Source organism: Stegostoma tigrinum, chromosome 44, assembly GCF_030684315.1.
Source record: "Stegostoma tigrinum isolate sSteTig4 chromosome 44, sSteTig4.hap1, whole genome shotgun sequence".
In the NCBI taxonomy this organism is placed as follows: Eukaryota; Metazoa; Chordata; class Chondrichthyes; order Orectolobiformes; family Stegostomatidae; genus Stegostoma; species Stegostoma tigrinum.
This window is the reverse complement of record NC_081397.1, coordinates 14591156-14606155: the sequence shown is the minus strand read 5'-3', so window position 1 is coordinate 14606155 and position 15000 is coordinate 14591156. Positions and strand designations below refer to the sequence as shown.

The window sequence follows — 15000 nt, the reverse complement described above, 5'->3', positions numbered from 1 at the left end:
CTGGGGGTGATGGACAGGGGCCGGGGGGACGCTGCCCCGCCCCGGGGGGACCCCCCCACCCCCCCCACCCCGGCGGAGGGAGGGGGCCGCCCCCCCGAGGGGGCGGGGGGAGAGGCGGAGGAGATGGAGGAGGAGGAGGAGGCAGTCCATGTCTGAGACTCGAGTTGAGGGGGTGCGGGGGTGGGTGGGTGTGGGGGGGGTGTGGATGGGGTGGGAGGGGGTTAATACACCCTCCCTCCGTCTCTCCCCCACCCCCCCCCCCGACACACACCCCCCCACCGCCTTCCCCACCCCCAGAAATAACCTCAGGTCCCACCCCGTCGCCTCCAGTCCCCCTCCTCTCCACCCTCTCTCCCTCGTCCTCACCTGCTTTCTCCACCCCTCCCTCCCAGCGGACGCGACCCCAGGGGTGAGTGAGGACAGGGGGAGGGGGGTGGGGGGGTGGTGTGGGGGCGGAGGGTCCGTTGGGGGTGGGGGTTGCAGGTGGGTCGGGGGGGGGTTGCGAAGAGAGGAGGAGGTGGGGAGTTCATCATTTCCCAAACTGGAAGCTGCCTCGCACACTGTGGAGGGAGCTTTACCCTGGATCTAACCCCCTGTCCCTGGGGAATGTTGGATGGGGACGGTGTAGAGGGAGACTTACCCTGTTGCGAACCCCCTGTCCCTGGGGAGTGTTGGATGGGGACGGTGTAGAGGAACCTTTACCCTGTATGTAACCCACTGGCCCTGGGCGTGTTTGATGGGCATGGTGTAGAGAGAGCTTTACCCCGTATGTAACCCCCTGTCCCTGGGGAGTGTTTGACGGGGGGACGGTGTAGAGGGAGCTTTACAGGCGTGCGTAACACCGGAGCTGGCAGTAGAGCATTGCGAAGGGAGTTGGTCGGAGAATGGGACCGGACCGCGACAGTTTGTACTGAACTGATGGAAATATATTCTCCTTCAGTCCCTCAGAGACGTCTCCTCCGTGTTTCATTCCACTCCCCCGCAGCACAGGGAGTCGGCAACTCGCACCGCTATTCGACAACGCAGGCATCGTGCTTTTCAACACTGCGGCGCTCCGTCAGCGCTGACCCTCCGACAGCGCCCGCTCCCTCAGTGCTGACCCTCCGACAGTGCCCGCTCCCTCAGCACTGACCCTCCGACAGTGCCCGCTCCCTCAGCACTGACCCTCCGACAGTGCCTGCTCCCTCAGCACTGACCCTCCGACAGTGCCCGCTCCCTCAGCACTGACCCTCCGACAGTGCCCGCTCCCTCAGCACTGACCCTCCGACAGTGCCCGCTCCCTCAGCACTGACCCTCCGACAGCGCCCGCTCCCTCAGCACTGACCCTCCGACAGTGCCTGCTCCCTCAGCACTGACCCTCCGACAGTGCCCGCTCCCTCAGCACTGACCCTCCGACAGTGCCCGCTCCCTCAGCACTGACCCTCCGACAGTGCCCGCTCCCTCAGCACTGACCCTCTGACAGTGCCCCCTCCCTCAGCACTGACCCTCCGACAATGCCCCCTCCCTCAGCGCTGACCCTCTGACAGTGCCCACTCCCTCAGCACTGACCCTCCGACAGCGCCCACTCCCTCAGCACTGACCCTCCGACAGTGCCCACTCCCTCAGCACTGACCCTCCGACAGTGCCCGCTCCCTCAGCACTGACCCTCCGACAGCGCCTGCTCCCTCAGCACTGACCCTCCGACAGTGCCCACTCCCTCAGCACTGACCCTCCGACAGTGCCCGCTCCCTCAGCACTGACCCTCCGACAGCGCCCGCTCCCTCAGCACTGACCCTCCGACAGTGCCCGCTCCCTCAGCACTGACCCTCCGACAGCGCCTGCTCCCTCAGCACTGACCCTCCGACAGCGCCTGCTCCCTCAGCACTGACCCTCCGACAGCGCCCCCTCCCTCAGCACTGACCCTCCGACAGTGCCCGCTCCCTCAGCACTGACCCTCCGACAGCGCCTGCTCCCTCAGCACTGACCCTCCGACAGTGCCCACTCCCTCAGCACTGACCCTCCGACAGCGCCCGCTCCCTCAGCACTGACCCTCCGACAGCGCCCGCTCCCTCAGCACTGACCCTCCGACAGTGCCCGCTCCCTCAGCACTGACCCTCCGACAGCGCCTGCTCCCTCAGCACTGACCCTCCGACAGCGCCTGCTCCCTCAGCACTGACCCTCCGACAGCGCCCCCTCCCTCAGCACTGACCCTCCGACAGTGCCCACTCCCTCAGCACTGACCCTCCGACAGCGCCCCCTCCCTCAGCACTGACCCTCCGACAGTGCCCACTCCCTCTGCACTCGCTCCCGCTCTCTCTGTCGTTGCCAATGGGATTTCTTTGTGTGAGTTGGCTGTTATGATCAGTTTGTTCATCGTTGCGATGAGCGGGATCCTTTTCCTGAGGCTGTGGTAGGAGGTTAAATTGTAGCCCGTGCCCCCCCCCCCCCCCCCCCCCACGGTTGCTGTGAGCCCGCCCTGCCTCCCGTCATCTCGCCACCCTTTTAACCTGCCTCTCCGTTCCGCCTCCCCCTCTCCTCCCGTCAACAACAACATTCCTCTTCCTGGGCTCGGCAGCACTGGGAGCAGACACGGAAGTGACTGCGCAGAGGTGAGATGCACTGGAATTGGGGGAGGGAGAGTGACCAGGAAATTCGACAGAGAGAGCTTGGGGGGTGGTGGGTGTGTGTGTGTGAGAGAGACGGACAGAGCGAGGGTCTGAGAGTGAGAGAGAGAGGCAGACAGACAGAAAGCGAGAGGGTCTGACAGTGAGAGAGAGAGAGTGTCTGAGATAGCGGGAGGGAGCGAGCAGGGGTCTGAAAGTGTGTGAGTGAGAGGGAGAGAGAGAGAGAGAGAGTCTGAAACTGAGAGAGAGGGAGTGAGTGGAGGTCTGAGAGTGAGAGATTAGAGATCGACGCCCAGAGAGAGAGACAGACAGACGGATAGAAAACGAGAGGGTCTGAGAGAGAGAGAGAGAGAGAGAGAGAGAGAGTGTGTGAGTTAGAGAGAGAGAGAGAGTGTGTGTGTGCAGGGGCCTGAGAGAGTGTGAGTTAGAGAGAGAGAGAGAGAGTGTGTCTGAGATAGCGGGAGGGAGCGAGCAGGGGTCTGAAAGTGTGTGAGTGAGGGAGAGAGAGAGAGAGAGAGAGAGAGTCTGAAACTGAGAGAGAGGGAGTGAGTGGAGGTCTGAGAGTGAGAGATTAGAGATCGACGCCTAAAGAGAGAGACAGACAGACAGATAGAAAACGAGAGGGTCTGAGAGAGAGAGAGAGAGTGTGTGCAGGGGCCTGAGAGAGTGTGAGTTCGAGAGAGAGAGAGAGAGAGTGTGAGTGTCTGAGGGAAGGAGAGGGAGAGAGCAGGGGTCGGAGAGAGAGCTAGAGAGGAAGAGAGAGGGAGTTTCTGAAAGAGCAGGAGGAATGGAGAGAAAGAGAGACTGACGTTGTGGAGGGAGAGAGAGAAAGAGGTGGAGGCAGGGAGAGAAACAGCAGGAGGGAGAGAGAGAGAGAGAGAGAGATAAAAACAAAGCGAGAGCGAGAGGGATGTGAGAGCAGGAGAGAGGGAGTCGGATGTGTGTGTGAGAGAGAAAAACAGTGAGACAGAGGGAGAGAGAGACTGATGTGATAGAGAGGCAGAAATAACGAGAGAGAGTGAGAGAGAGAGACTGATGTGATAGAGAGGCAGAAAAACGGGAGAGAGAGAGGCGGATGTGATAGAGAAATAACAGGAGAGAGGGAGAGAGACTGATGTGGGGTGTGAGAGAGAGAGACAGAGGGAGAGAGAGATAGACTGATTTGGGAGAGAGAGAAACAGAGAGAGAAAGACTGATGTGGAAGAGAGAGAAACAGAGGGAGACTTAGGTGGGAGAGATACAGACAGAGAGAGAAAGATACTGATGTTGGGGGTGGGGTGTTGTGGGGGAGATGGAGACAGAGAGACTGATAAGGAGAGAGGGAGAGAGAGAGGGGGGGGACAGTGAGAGACTGATGTGGGGGAGAGGGAGAGGGAGAGTGAGAGACTGATGTCGGGGAGAGTGAGAGAGGGAGAGTGAGAGACTGATGTGGGGGAGAGTGAGAGAGGGAGAGTGAGAGATTGATGTGGGGAGAGTGAGAGAGGGAGAGTGAGAGACTGATGTGGGGAGAGTGAGAGAGGGAGAGTGAGAGACTGATGTGGGGGAGAGTGAGAGAGGGAGAGTGAGAGACTGATGTGGGAAAGAGGGAGAGGGAGAGTGAGAGACTGATGTGGGGGAGAGGGAGAGTGAGAGACTTATGTGGGGGAGAGAGAGGGAGAGTGAGAGACTAAGATAATAAAATGTGAGGCTGGATGAACACAGCAGGCCCAGCAGCATCTCAGGAGCACAAAAGCTGACGTTTCGGGCCTAGACCCTTCATCAGAGAGGGGGATGGGGGGAGGGAACTGGAATAAATAGGGAGAGAGGGGGAGGCGGACCGAAGATGGAGAGTAAAGAAGATAGGTGGAGAGGGTGTAGGTGGGGAGGTAGGGAGGGGATAGGTCAGTCCAGGGAAGACGGACAGGTCAAGGAGGTGGGATGAGGTTAGTAGGTAGCGGGGGGTGCGGCTTGGGGTGGGAGGAAGGGATGGGTGAGAGGAAGAACCGGTTAGGGAGGCAGAGACAGGTTGGACTGGTTTTGGGATGCAGTGGGTGGGGGGGAAGAGCTGGGCTGGTTGTGTGGTGCAGTGGGGGGAGGGGAAGAACTGGGCTGGTTTAGGGATGCAGTAGGGGAAGGGGAGATTTTGAAACTGGTGAAGTCCACATTGATACCACTAGGCTGCAGGGTTCCCAGGCGGAATATGAGTTGCTGTTCCTGCAACCTTCGGGTGGCATCATTGTGGCAGTGCAGGAGGCCCATGATGGACATGTCATCAAGAGAATGGGAGGGGGAGTGGAAATGGTTTGCGACTGGGAGGTGCAGTTGTTTGTTGCGAACTGAGCGGAGGTGTTCTGCAAAGCGGTCCCCAAGCCTCCGCTTGGTTTCCCCAATGTAGAGGAAGCCACACCGGGTAGAGTGGATGCAGTATACCCCATTGGCAGATGTGCAGGTGAACATCTGCTTAATGTGGAATGTCATCTTGGGGCCTGGGATGGGGGTGAGGGAGGAGGTGTGGGGACAAGTGTAGCATTTCCTGCGGTTGCAGGGGAAGGTGCCGGGTGTGGTGGGGTTGGAGGGCAGTGTGGAGCGAACAAGGGAGTCACGGAGAGAGTGGTCTCTCCGGAACGCAGACAGGGGAGGGGATGGAAAAATGTCTTGGGTGGTGGGGTCGGATTGTAGATGGCGGAAGTGTCGGAGGATGATGCGTTGTATCCGGAGGTTGGTGGGGTGGTGTGTGAGAACGAGGGGGATCCTCTTGGGGCGGTTGTGGCGGGGGCGGGGTGTGAGGGATGTGTCGCGGGAAATACGGGAGACGCGGTCAAGGGCGTTCTCGACCACTGTGGGGGGAAAGTTGCCGTCCTTGAAGAATGTGGACATCTGGGATGCGCGGGAGTGGAATGCCTCATTGTGGGAGCAGATGCGGCGGAGGTGGAGGAATTGGGAATAGGGGATGGAATTTTTGCAGGAAGGTGGGTGGGAGGAGGTGTATTCTAGGTAGCTGTGGGAGTCGGTGGGCTTGAAATGGACATCAGTTACAAGCTGGTTGCCTGAGATGGAGACTGAGAGGTCCAGGAAGGTGAGGGATGTGCTGGAGATGGCCCAGGTGAACTGAAGGTTGGGGTGGAAGTTGTTGGTGAAGTGGATGTTCGAGCTCCTCTGGGGAGCAAGAGGCGGCGCCGATACAGTCATCAATGTACCGGAGGAAGAGGTGGGGTTTGGGGCCTGTGTAGGTGCGGAAGAGGGACTGTTCCACGTAACCTACAAAGAGGCAGGCATAGCTGGGGCCGAAAGAGAGACTGATGTGGAGGGGAGAGTGAGAGGGACAGTGAGAGACTGTGGGGGAGCGAGAGAGAGGGTGAGACTGATGTGGGAAAGAGAGAGAGAGGGAGAGTGAGAGACTGATGTGGGGGAGAGAGGGAGAGTGAGAGACTGATGTGGAGGGGAGAGAGAGAGACAGTGAGAGACTGTGGGGGAGCGAGAGAGAGGGTGAGACTGATGTGGGAAAGAGAGAGAGAGGGAGAGTGAGAGACTGATGTGGGGGAGAGAGGGAGAGTGAGAGACTGATGTAGGGGAGAGGGAGTGAGACTGATGTGGGGGAGAGAGAGGGAGAGTGAGAGACTGATGTGGGGGAGAGAGAGAGAGGGAGTGAGACTGATGTTGAGGGGAGAGGGAGAGTGAGAGACTGATGTGGGGGAGAGAGAGGGAGAGTGAGAGACTGATGTGGAGGGGAGAGAGAGAGAGGGAGTGAGACTGATGTGGGGGAGAGAGAGGGAGAGTGAGAGACTGATGTGGAGGGGAGAGAGAGAGAGACTGATGTGGGGGAGAGAGAGAGAGTGGGACAGTGAGAGAGACGGAGAAAAGGCAGAAGAGAGAGACTGAGCGACAGGGAGAGCGAGGAACAGATGGTGAACGGAGCGTGAGAAAGAGAAGTCGAGATAGTCACAGAGAGAGTGAGAGAGGAGGTGACAGAGAGAGAGAGAGAGAGAGTGTGCCCTCTGCGTATTTGAGAGAGGCTGTGATGGCGGGTGGGCAGGGTGGTAGTGAACAATCTGTGCCCTGCTCTCTAACCCGAGACCCCCCCACTGGCACACACCCTCCCCCCTCTCTGGTTCTGTCTTCCCGCTGTAGCCCGAGTTCCTGCCCGGTCCAGATGGCAGATGGCGGGGGCCGGGACCACGGTGCCGCGGGCCAGCTGTGCACTTTCTACCTCGAGGGCCGCTGCCTGTTCGGGGACCGCTGCTGGAACCTACACCAGGCCCACGATGTAGATTGTCCAGGGGACAGAGCGGGCACGGCAAGCGGGCGAGAGACGCCGTGCCCGGCAAGCGGGAGAGAGATACCGTGCATGGCGAGCGGGCGAGTGACACTGTGCACGGCGAGCAGGGGGGAGACACCACCCACGGCGAGCAGGACGGAGGTGCCATGCACGGTGAGCGAGAGAGTGACACCGTGCACGGCAAGCGGGAGAGAGATACCGGGCACGGCGAGCGGTACGGAGATACCGTGCGCGGCGAGCGGGAGAGAGATACCGGGCACGGCAAGCGGGACGGAGATACCGTGCGCGGCGAGCGGGACGGAGATACCGTGCGCGGCGAGCGGGAGAGAGATACCAGGCACGGCAAGCGGGACGGAGATACCGTGCGCGGCGAGCGGGAAGGAGACACTGTGCCTGGCGAGCGGGAGAGAGACAGCTTGCACGGCGAGCGGGACTGAGATACTGTGGGTGACGAGCGGGACGGAGACACCGTGCGCGGTGAGCGGGAGAGAGATACCATGCCCGAGGACAGCAGGAGGGGCAGAGGAAGCTTCGCCGGGCAGCAAAAAGGCCCCGATGCGGACAGCGAGCGCGGTGATCTCCCGTCTCCAGTGGGATCCAGAGCTGTGCCCTGCGGACTTCGTGGTCGGCTACGTGGACCGCTTCTGCGGGCTGGTGGAGCAGCCGTTCGAGGCGTTCACCTGGGGGGAGCTGGCCGACGCTGAGCCCGGTGCCCTGGCCATCCCCCAGCACCGCATCCGCTACTTCAAGCACCGCGGCCGCTTGGTGTGGGACAAGGCCACGCGCCTGGACGACATCTTCGGCTCCACTGGTGGCGGCCGCACCATCCGGCAGCTGCTGGCGGGCGCCCAAGATGGCCGCCGGAGCCCCGGCGCTGAGGACTTCGGCCGCCCCACTGCGTCCGAAGACCACGAGATGTAGGAGCGGCTGTGGGCCATTCGGCCCACCTGCTTCACCGTCCATGCCCGCCACTCACACCACTTCGAGCTCTCTCTGTTTCAGCCTTCAATACCGCACCACCCCGACGACCGAGCCCTCTGTGGCGCAGAATTCCATGGACTCGCTCCTGGAGAAGAAATTCCTCTCCATCTCCTTCCTCATCCTCGTTTTGTGACCATGTCCCAGCATCCCCGCCCCCACCAGTCCCACACACAAGGGGGAAATGACCCGTGCCCAAATCCAGTCATCTAAGAACCGTCAGCCCTTTTGCCTCTTGTTCTTCTAAACTCCCAACGAGGACCTACTCAACTTCTTCCCCACCTCCACCCCTCCACAATCGGACTCTCCCTCCACACCCCTCGTGAAATTCCGACAGCCGGTCTCCATCTTTCCTCCGATGAGGATTTGACAAATCCATCCGTCCCACAATGGGGACTCCCTGGGAGGCGGTGGGAGGGGGGGTGGAATGTGCGCGTGGGGGTCCGACCTCCCCTCTCGGTCGATCTCCCTACCCCGCTCCCTCCCCCCCCCCCCCCACACCCCCAATCTGCCGCCTCCCGAGCGGATGCGTCGAAGGGGAAGAGGAAGATCTGTCAGTCCAACCCGACTGCTCGCCGCAGAGGGTCATGTTGGAGGTGGTGGCGGTACAGGGCCCCGCTTTTGGAAGCACCACGTTCGATCCTGGTCTCCGCCCCCCCCCCCCCCCCCCCCACCACCCCTGGGCTGCAGGAAGGATGTCGGGGAACTGGAAAAACAGGGTTCGGGAACGGATGTCGGAGGGTTCGAGCGACAGGGAGAGGCCGGGGGAGTGGGGTGTAGTTTTCCTACCCCACTCCAGGAATTTTTTGTTGAGGGGGTGACCCTTATAGCGGTTTATAACATCATGAGGCGGGGGGTGGCGGGAAGAGTTGCTGTTTGCTGATGCATTGAGCTTGTACGAGTCTGGTCTGCATTCGATTTTAATTCCAAGCAGAACGGTTGGCGAATAGTTAGTAGTCTGGGGGGAATTGCCGAGATGGCAGAGACGGTTGTCGATCTGCCCGATGTCGGGCTGAATAAATTGGTTGTTTCTCATGGAGACCAGCAATTTTCCTTCCTTTTCACGGCCGTTTCAGTGGATTATGAGGTGGGTGCCGGTGTTGGGGGGGGTGGGTGACATTTTCGGGGGTTTAATTATGAGGGCCGGACCTCAGTTCCCGTCACAACACATCAAGGCTTGTGTTTCAGTTTCACTAAACGGTGTCGGGGGTCGCGTATGGGACGCTCAAAACCCGTGGCAGCGAGGGTCAGATTCCCCGGAATACACCCCACCTCCACAACCGAGGGTAAGGTGGGTCTAGCTCCCGCATGTGGCTCGCCCTTTGACTTCCTCTACCCTGCACCTTCTCACGTGGAAGTTAGGGGGGGTACCTAGGGACAAGGGGCGGGAGGCACTAGATAGCGACACTCCTCTCCTGAGAGAGGAATGTCCTGGTCCCGAGGCGCTGCCACCTCCTCCCATCTTGTTGGGTCTCACGTGGGGGAGCGCATTCAGAGCTGGCTGGGATGTCTGTGCCATGGCCTCCGGGAAAATATTCCTTCCACCACAGCTCCTTCCCTTGGGCGCAGGGGATGGAGGGGCATGTAGATCCCTCCCGTAGCTCGCCTAAGAGGCAAACCAGGCCTGAAGGGGCCTTCCGTCAGGCTCTTTTCCCGAGCGAGCTGCGAACCGCGACAGCCATAAGCACCAGCATGTGACTTACAGGAAGGCGGGGCGGGGCGGAGAGCGCGGGTCTCCCCGACTACCCATCCCCACGGGGGCCGGTCAGAACACACGCTCCAGGTCCCTCCTCCGGCCTGCTTGCACGGGACCAGGAGGCCATTCAGCCCTCGTGCCCCCCAACTCCTCCTCCAGCCTGTTATACAGGAACAGGAGAGCATTAAGTGCCCCCCTCGGCACCCCTCCTGGGAGATATCTCGCAAGGGTTTGCAGGACGTGTCAGAGGTCAGACCCCATCATTCCCCGAGGGTGGGGAGAGGGAGTGGGGGGTGGTGGTTTAGAGGCCCGCCGCCCCGGCCAGATGGGGAGGGGTTAAGCAGGCTCCCGGGCCCGCGGTGCAGGAGTGACTGGGAATGGAAGCCCGGGCCCGCGGTGCAGGAGTGACCAGGGACGGGTTCCTGGGCCCATGCCGCGGGAGTGACCGCGACAGCGTTACAGCTCTTTCTCTCCTTGCTCCTTCCCTGGGCGAGCTCTCGCTTCCGCTCCCTGCCTCGGGGAACGCTGCGTGCAGTTCCGGTCACCGCGCTACCGGAAGGATGCGATTGGGGGTGTGGAGGGCGGAGAGGGATGGTGATTTCCCGGGACGTTGGAGGGAGGGAGAAAGGCTGAGGGGGTTTGAGGCCATTTGCGTCCGAGAGGAGGAGGGCAAGAGGCGACCTCACCGCGACAGACAGGACAGAGGATGAATTCAGCGAGAGCCTCTCTCCTCGGATGGAGACGGCCAGCACGAGGCCTGAAGGGGCCTTCCGTCAGGCTCTTTTCCCGAGCGAGCTGCGAACTGCGACAGCCATAAGCACCAGCATGTGACTTACAGGAAGGCGGGGGGGCGGAGAGCGCCCTTTATACACGATCGGTTATCGTGCTCTCTCTCAGGTTGCCAGCGAGCCTAGTGGTGTCAATAGGGCGTTATCTTTCTACACTTAGTCAGTCAGTCAATGCTGTTAGTTTGTGCTATCTTTCTGTCTCTGCCACTACGGCCGTTTCTTCTTCAAACTAACGTAGAGATTATTTATTACTACATCTGCTGCAACACTCTCTTCCTCTCCACAAGATAGAGATTATTTATTACGACATCTGCTTCTCTCGTCCCGGAGCTACAGCTTCAGTTTGCATGAGGGCAAGTTTGTTTCTCCGCCCAACACTTGCAGTTTCTCTCTCTGGGCCTGTCTGTCACTGAGTTTCTGCTTCTCTCTCTGAGTGAGTTTCTGTTTCTGTCTGCCCCCCACCCCCGACACAAGTTTCTGTTTCTCCACGCAGGCCTATCTGAGCAGTTTGTTTCTCTCTCTTCCCACAAGTTTCTGTTTCTCCACGCAGGCCTATCTGAGCAGTTTGTTTCTCTCTCTTCCCACGAGTTTCTGTTTTTCTCCCACTCTTGAGACCGACAGATGGGGTTCCCTCTTCCGGGTCTGTGAACAACAGTTTGTGTCTCACTAGCTTGGTATGTCTGTTAGTCGCTGCTTCAAATGTTCGCCTATCTTCCAAGGATCTCTGCTCCCTGCCCATTCACGTATCTGTCCAATTACATCTTAAATGTCGCTCTTGTGACCCCCTCTACTACCTCCGCTGGCAACGTGTTCCAGGCACCCACCACCGTCTGCGTAAAGAACTTTCCACGCATATCTCCCTTAAACTCATCCCCTCTCACCTCAAAATTGTGACCCCCTAGCAATTGAGTCCCCACTCTGGGAAAAAGCTTCTTGCTATCCACACTGTCTATACCCCTCATGATTTTGTAGACCTCAATCAGGTCCCCCCTCAATCTCCGTCTTTCTAATCTAAATAATCCTAATCTACCCAATCTCGGCTCATAGCTAGCACCCTCCATACCAGGCAACATCCTGGTGAACCTCCTCTGCGCCCTCTCCAAAGCGTCCACACCCTTTTGGTAATGTGGTGACCTGAAGTGTATGCCGATGTGGCCGAACGAAAGTCTTATACAACTGTAACATGACCTGCCAACTCTTGTACTCAATACAGTCCGATAAAGGAAAGCATGCCATATGCCTTCTTGACCACGTGCATTGCCACCTTCAGGGTGCAATGGACCCGAACACCCAGATCTCTCTGTGCATCAATCCGCCCCCACCGGGCTTCTCCCTCTCAAGAGACAGTGCTTCTCTTCCTCTGCATGGGCCCGCCTGAGAGCGAGTTCTTTATTTTGTGCGAGTTTCTGGTTCTGCAAGTCTGAGAGCAGGCGCCTCGGTTTCCCCGGGCGGCTTTCCGCTGGCATAACTTGCGGTTTCTCCGTGACTGATCCTTCGCTTCTCTGCAAGTGACTTGCGTTTCTCATACTGCGCAGGACACTCCGGTTGGTTGACTGCCTCGCTGTTTCTGTGAATCTCTGCCTCTGCCCGAGTGGCTGTTAGTCTGTCTACCCGCAGGTTTCTGTTTCACCACCTAAGTGACCATTTCTGTTTGAGCAGCAGCCTCTCTTCACCTGTCTGGAAATGAGACTGTCTCTCTCCCCGAGATTGAGTTTCTGTTCCTGCCTGTGTCTAAGCTACTGTTTCTTTGTTCCTCCGTTGCATTTGTTTCACTGAGAGTCTGTCTCTCTAAGAGAGCGAGGTTTTCAGTTTCTCTATCTCTCCAGAGTGACTTTCTGTTTCTGGCTACGTGCCTGAAAATGAGATTGCTTCACTGGGCCTGTTACAGTTCCTACGCCTGGGTCTGAGTGAAAATTTCTGTTTCGCTGCCCGGACAACAGTTTCTGTTCGCCAGCCCAAGTTTCTGTTCATCTCGCCAAGCTACAGTTCCTTCCTGAAAGCGACAGCTTGTTTATTAATGAGTTTCCGTTTCTCTCAGTTTCCCCCTCTGAAATGGAATCTGCGTTTCTCCCTCAGAGGGAGCTCCTGCTCCCCTCCCTGGGTCTGATGGGACGTTTCTGTTCCACTGATTGTTGAAAGCTTCTGCTTCACCGAATGTGACTGACACTATCAGTATCTCTGTCTGAGTGTGACTGGGTGAGATACACAATAAAGCTCCCTCTACACTGCTGTGCATTGAACATTCCTAGAACAGCAACAGCACAGTGGTAGATACAGAATACTGACTCCTCTCTGTGAGGGATAAACCAACCAGAGCAAAATGTGTGGAAAGATTTTATTGCAGACACTGGGCGACAGGAATTCAATTTAAAAAAAACATTATTTCATTCTGTAAAAAGGCTGTTTGGGACCAGGGTGGGTGGGGGAAACGGGAAGAGAAAAGGAATATGGGGGCAGGAGTTTAAAAAAGGGGGGAGGGGAGAGAGCAGAGGTGAGGAGGAGGGTTGGGTCAAAATGGACTGACAGAAACAGCTTTGAAGGGGTGGGAAAGGAGGTTCGGGCTAGGGTTGAAGAACAGAATTCATCAGCTGGAAGAGGGTATGGGGGGGCAAGCAAGCGAAGGCAGAAGAGGAAGAGGGATGCGGGGGTGAGAAGGGCAAGGACAGGACTGGAAACCGGTGGTGGGGGTCAGGGGAAGGTTGGGGGAGGGTGGGTTTCAAGGTTAACCTGAGCCGACCCGTCAACAGCAGCTGTGGGGTCCCGGACAGCTCTAGATCCCCACCCCCAGCCCCGTCCTCATCTCCCCACACTCCCCCACCATCTACCGAGACCACCTTTCACCGGCGTGAGGGCTTCTGATCCCAGTCGGGAGGTGAAGATGCACAGGTGGACATTCTCGTATCTATATATTACTTCTTTCTTTTCGAAAAATAAAAAAAGGAAATTGAAAAGCACTAACTCATTCTGCTCCGAGAGTCGGTTCTACACAAACACAAGTCCCTTCTGTTTCAGGCTGTCGCTGGATTGGCGATGGACAGGGGTGCCTCTGTCAAATGCTGGGCCCTCTGATCTTCATTCCAATGACACGCTGCCCTCTCCTCTCTCTTGCCCCTCTGCATTTTGCGTCGACGTCTCTCTCTCTCTGTCTGTTTGCGCTTTTATCTTTCTGGTCGTTTTTCTCTCTCTCTCCGCACACGCTTGTTTTGCTTTTGTATTTTATCTACGTTTTTGTTCGGCGTTTTGGATTGCTGCCGCTTTCGCATCTCTTCCTGCGACGTCGCTCTCTCTGGGGGGCTAGCCGTTGAGAGAGAAAGTGAGGGAGAGAGAGAATAGGAGGGGAGGAATGAGAAGAGGGATCGGGTAGAGAGAGAGAGAGAGAGAAAGAGAGAGAAAAAACTGAAACATAGTTAGCGTCTTGTCGTAAATAGGCACATCAAAAAAATATACATACAACATTTTCTTTTTACAAAGGTACACTCGATTGCTAGAGATAAGACAACAGAAGGGACAATGAAGGGGAGGACAGGGTAGGGTAGGGCAAGAGAGGGAGCTGAGGTGAAGGGGAGAGAAAACATGGGTAATTTCTGGCTGTCGAGGCCTGTACAAATTGTTAAAAAGGCTGTGAAATACACATCTTTTATCTCTCTATATATAAATATACACAGACGTTATGTACACAGTCACAGGGTCAACTTCCCGCAGATACCCCACCCACACCCGACAACATCACCCCCGTCCCCCCACAAGCAGGAACAGCCCAGAGCTCTTCACATCCCCAAGATTCGGCTGTAGTGAGTGGGGTTAAAAGGATGAGATCCATCAAAACACTGGCCAGGAGATGGGGACAGATCTACCCCGGGGGTGTGGGGGGTGGGGAAAACAAGAGGAAATGTGGAGGGCGTGGGTCTGTCTCTTTCTCTGTGGGGATCCCACTCAGTGAGGGAGGCGTGATCCTGGGGTGGGAGGGGTGTGGGGGAGGGGCGGGAAACAGGATTCACACAACATACCCACAACCCCCACCTCCCCCCCGCCCCCACCAATCACCAACTTCTACGCCAACGTAACCACAAGTGCCCGAGGGAATACCAAACAAAAAAATGGAGGCAACGGAAAAGGAGCTTGAACCCGTTCCCCTCAAAAACAATGTCCGAAACGGGCGTGGTGCTGGGGAGAAACGGGAAGTTTTATACCAGGAAGACATTGGCTGGGGGAAGAGTGGGTGGGGGTGGGGGAGGAAAATGCAGGAGAATCAGCGGATTGTCAAAAAAGGAACAGCTGTAGCGTCTGTGCCACCTCACCCGCCAATCCTACAGAACACCGCACCTCCCCCAGCCCCAACCCCACCCCCTAGGCGTCGGACACAGGCTGGGAGAGGGTCAGAAATTCGGCGCCTGCAAGGCGCTCAGCTTGCAGTCGATCTTGGTGCTATCAGATCCGAGAAAGGTGAGAGCCAGTGAGCTCAGGAACCCTTGACACTCCTCCTCGCTTTCGAAGGCCAGTTCGGACTGCACGTAGGAGACGGGCAATGCTGGCCGGTAACTAGACAGCAGGAGAGACAGAGAGAGAGCGAGAGAGGAAAGAGGAAAGGTGGGCAAAAAAAGAGGTTAGCGAGCGACAACGTAAAAGACACTTCAATATAACCGGTACGCAAAAACATCAATGACAGAAGAGGGTGGGGCA

At 57.8% G+C, this 15000-nt stretch overlaps 2 protein-coding genes across 4 annotated transcripts in view; one reads left to right on the top strand and one right to left on the bottom strand.

The window, feature by feature from the left end:
• The first annotated feature begins 2082 nt into the window (after nucleotides 1-2082).
• leng9 (leukocyte receptor cluster (LRC) member 9) lies at nucleotides 2083-8875 on the top strand. The gene is made up of 3 exons (XM_059642253.1): nucleotides 2083-2197; nucleotides 2231-2588; nucleotides 6711-8875. Exon 3 carries the CDS (start codon nucleotides 6733-6735, stop codon nucleotides 7777-7779), a length of 1047 nt encoding a protein of 348 aa, XP_059498236.1. The 5' UTR covers nucleotides 2083-2197; nucleotides 2231-2588; nucleotides 6711-6732; the 3' UTR covers nucleotides 7780-8875.
• Nucleotides 8876-12641: 3766 nt separating this feature from the next.
• Nucleotides 12642-15000, bottom strand: part of leng8 (leukocyte receptor cluster (LRC) member 8) — a 24602-nt gene continuing 22243 nt past the window's right edge. For all 3 annotated transcript variants that reach the window (XM_048526003.2, XM_048526000.2, XM_048526001.2), the window contains one exon: nucleotides 12642-14859. In XM_048526003.2, coding sequence (XP_048381960.1) covers nucleotides 14697-14859 — 163 coding nt within the window. In that variant the 3' untranslated portion in view covers nucleotides 12642-14696. The remainder of the gene's footprint in view (nucleotides 14860-15000) is intronic.

What these genes read in the sequence shown, in the direction of transcription:
- leng9 (XM_059642253.1), top strand. Translation starts at nt 6,733, where the DNA reads ATGGCAGATGGCGGGGGCCGGGACCACGGTGCCGCGGGCCAGCTGTGC.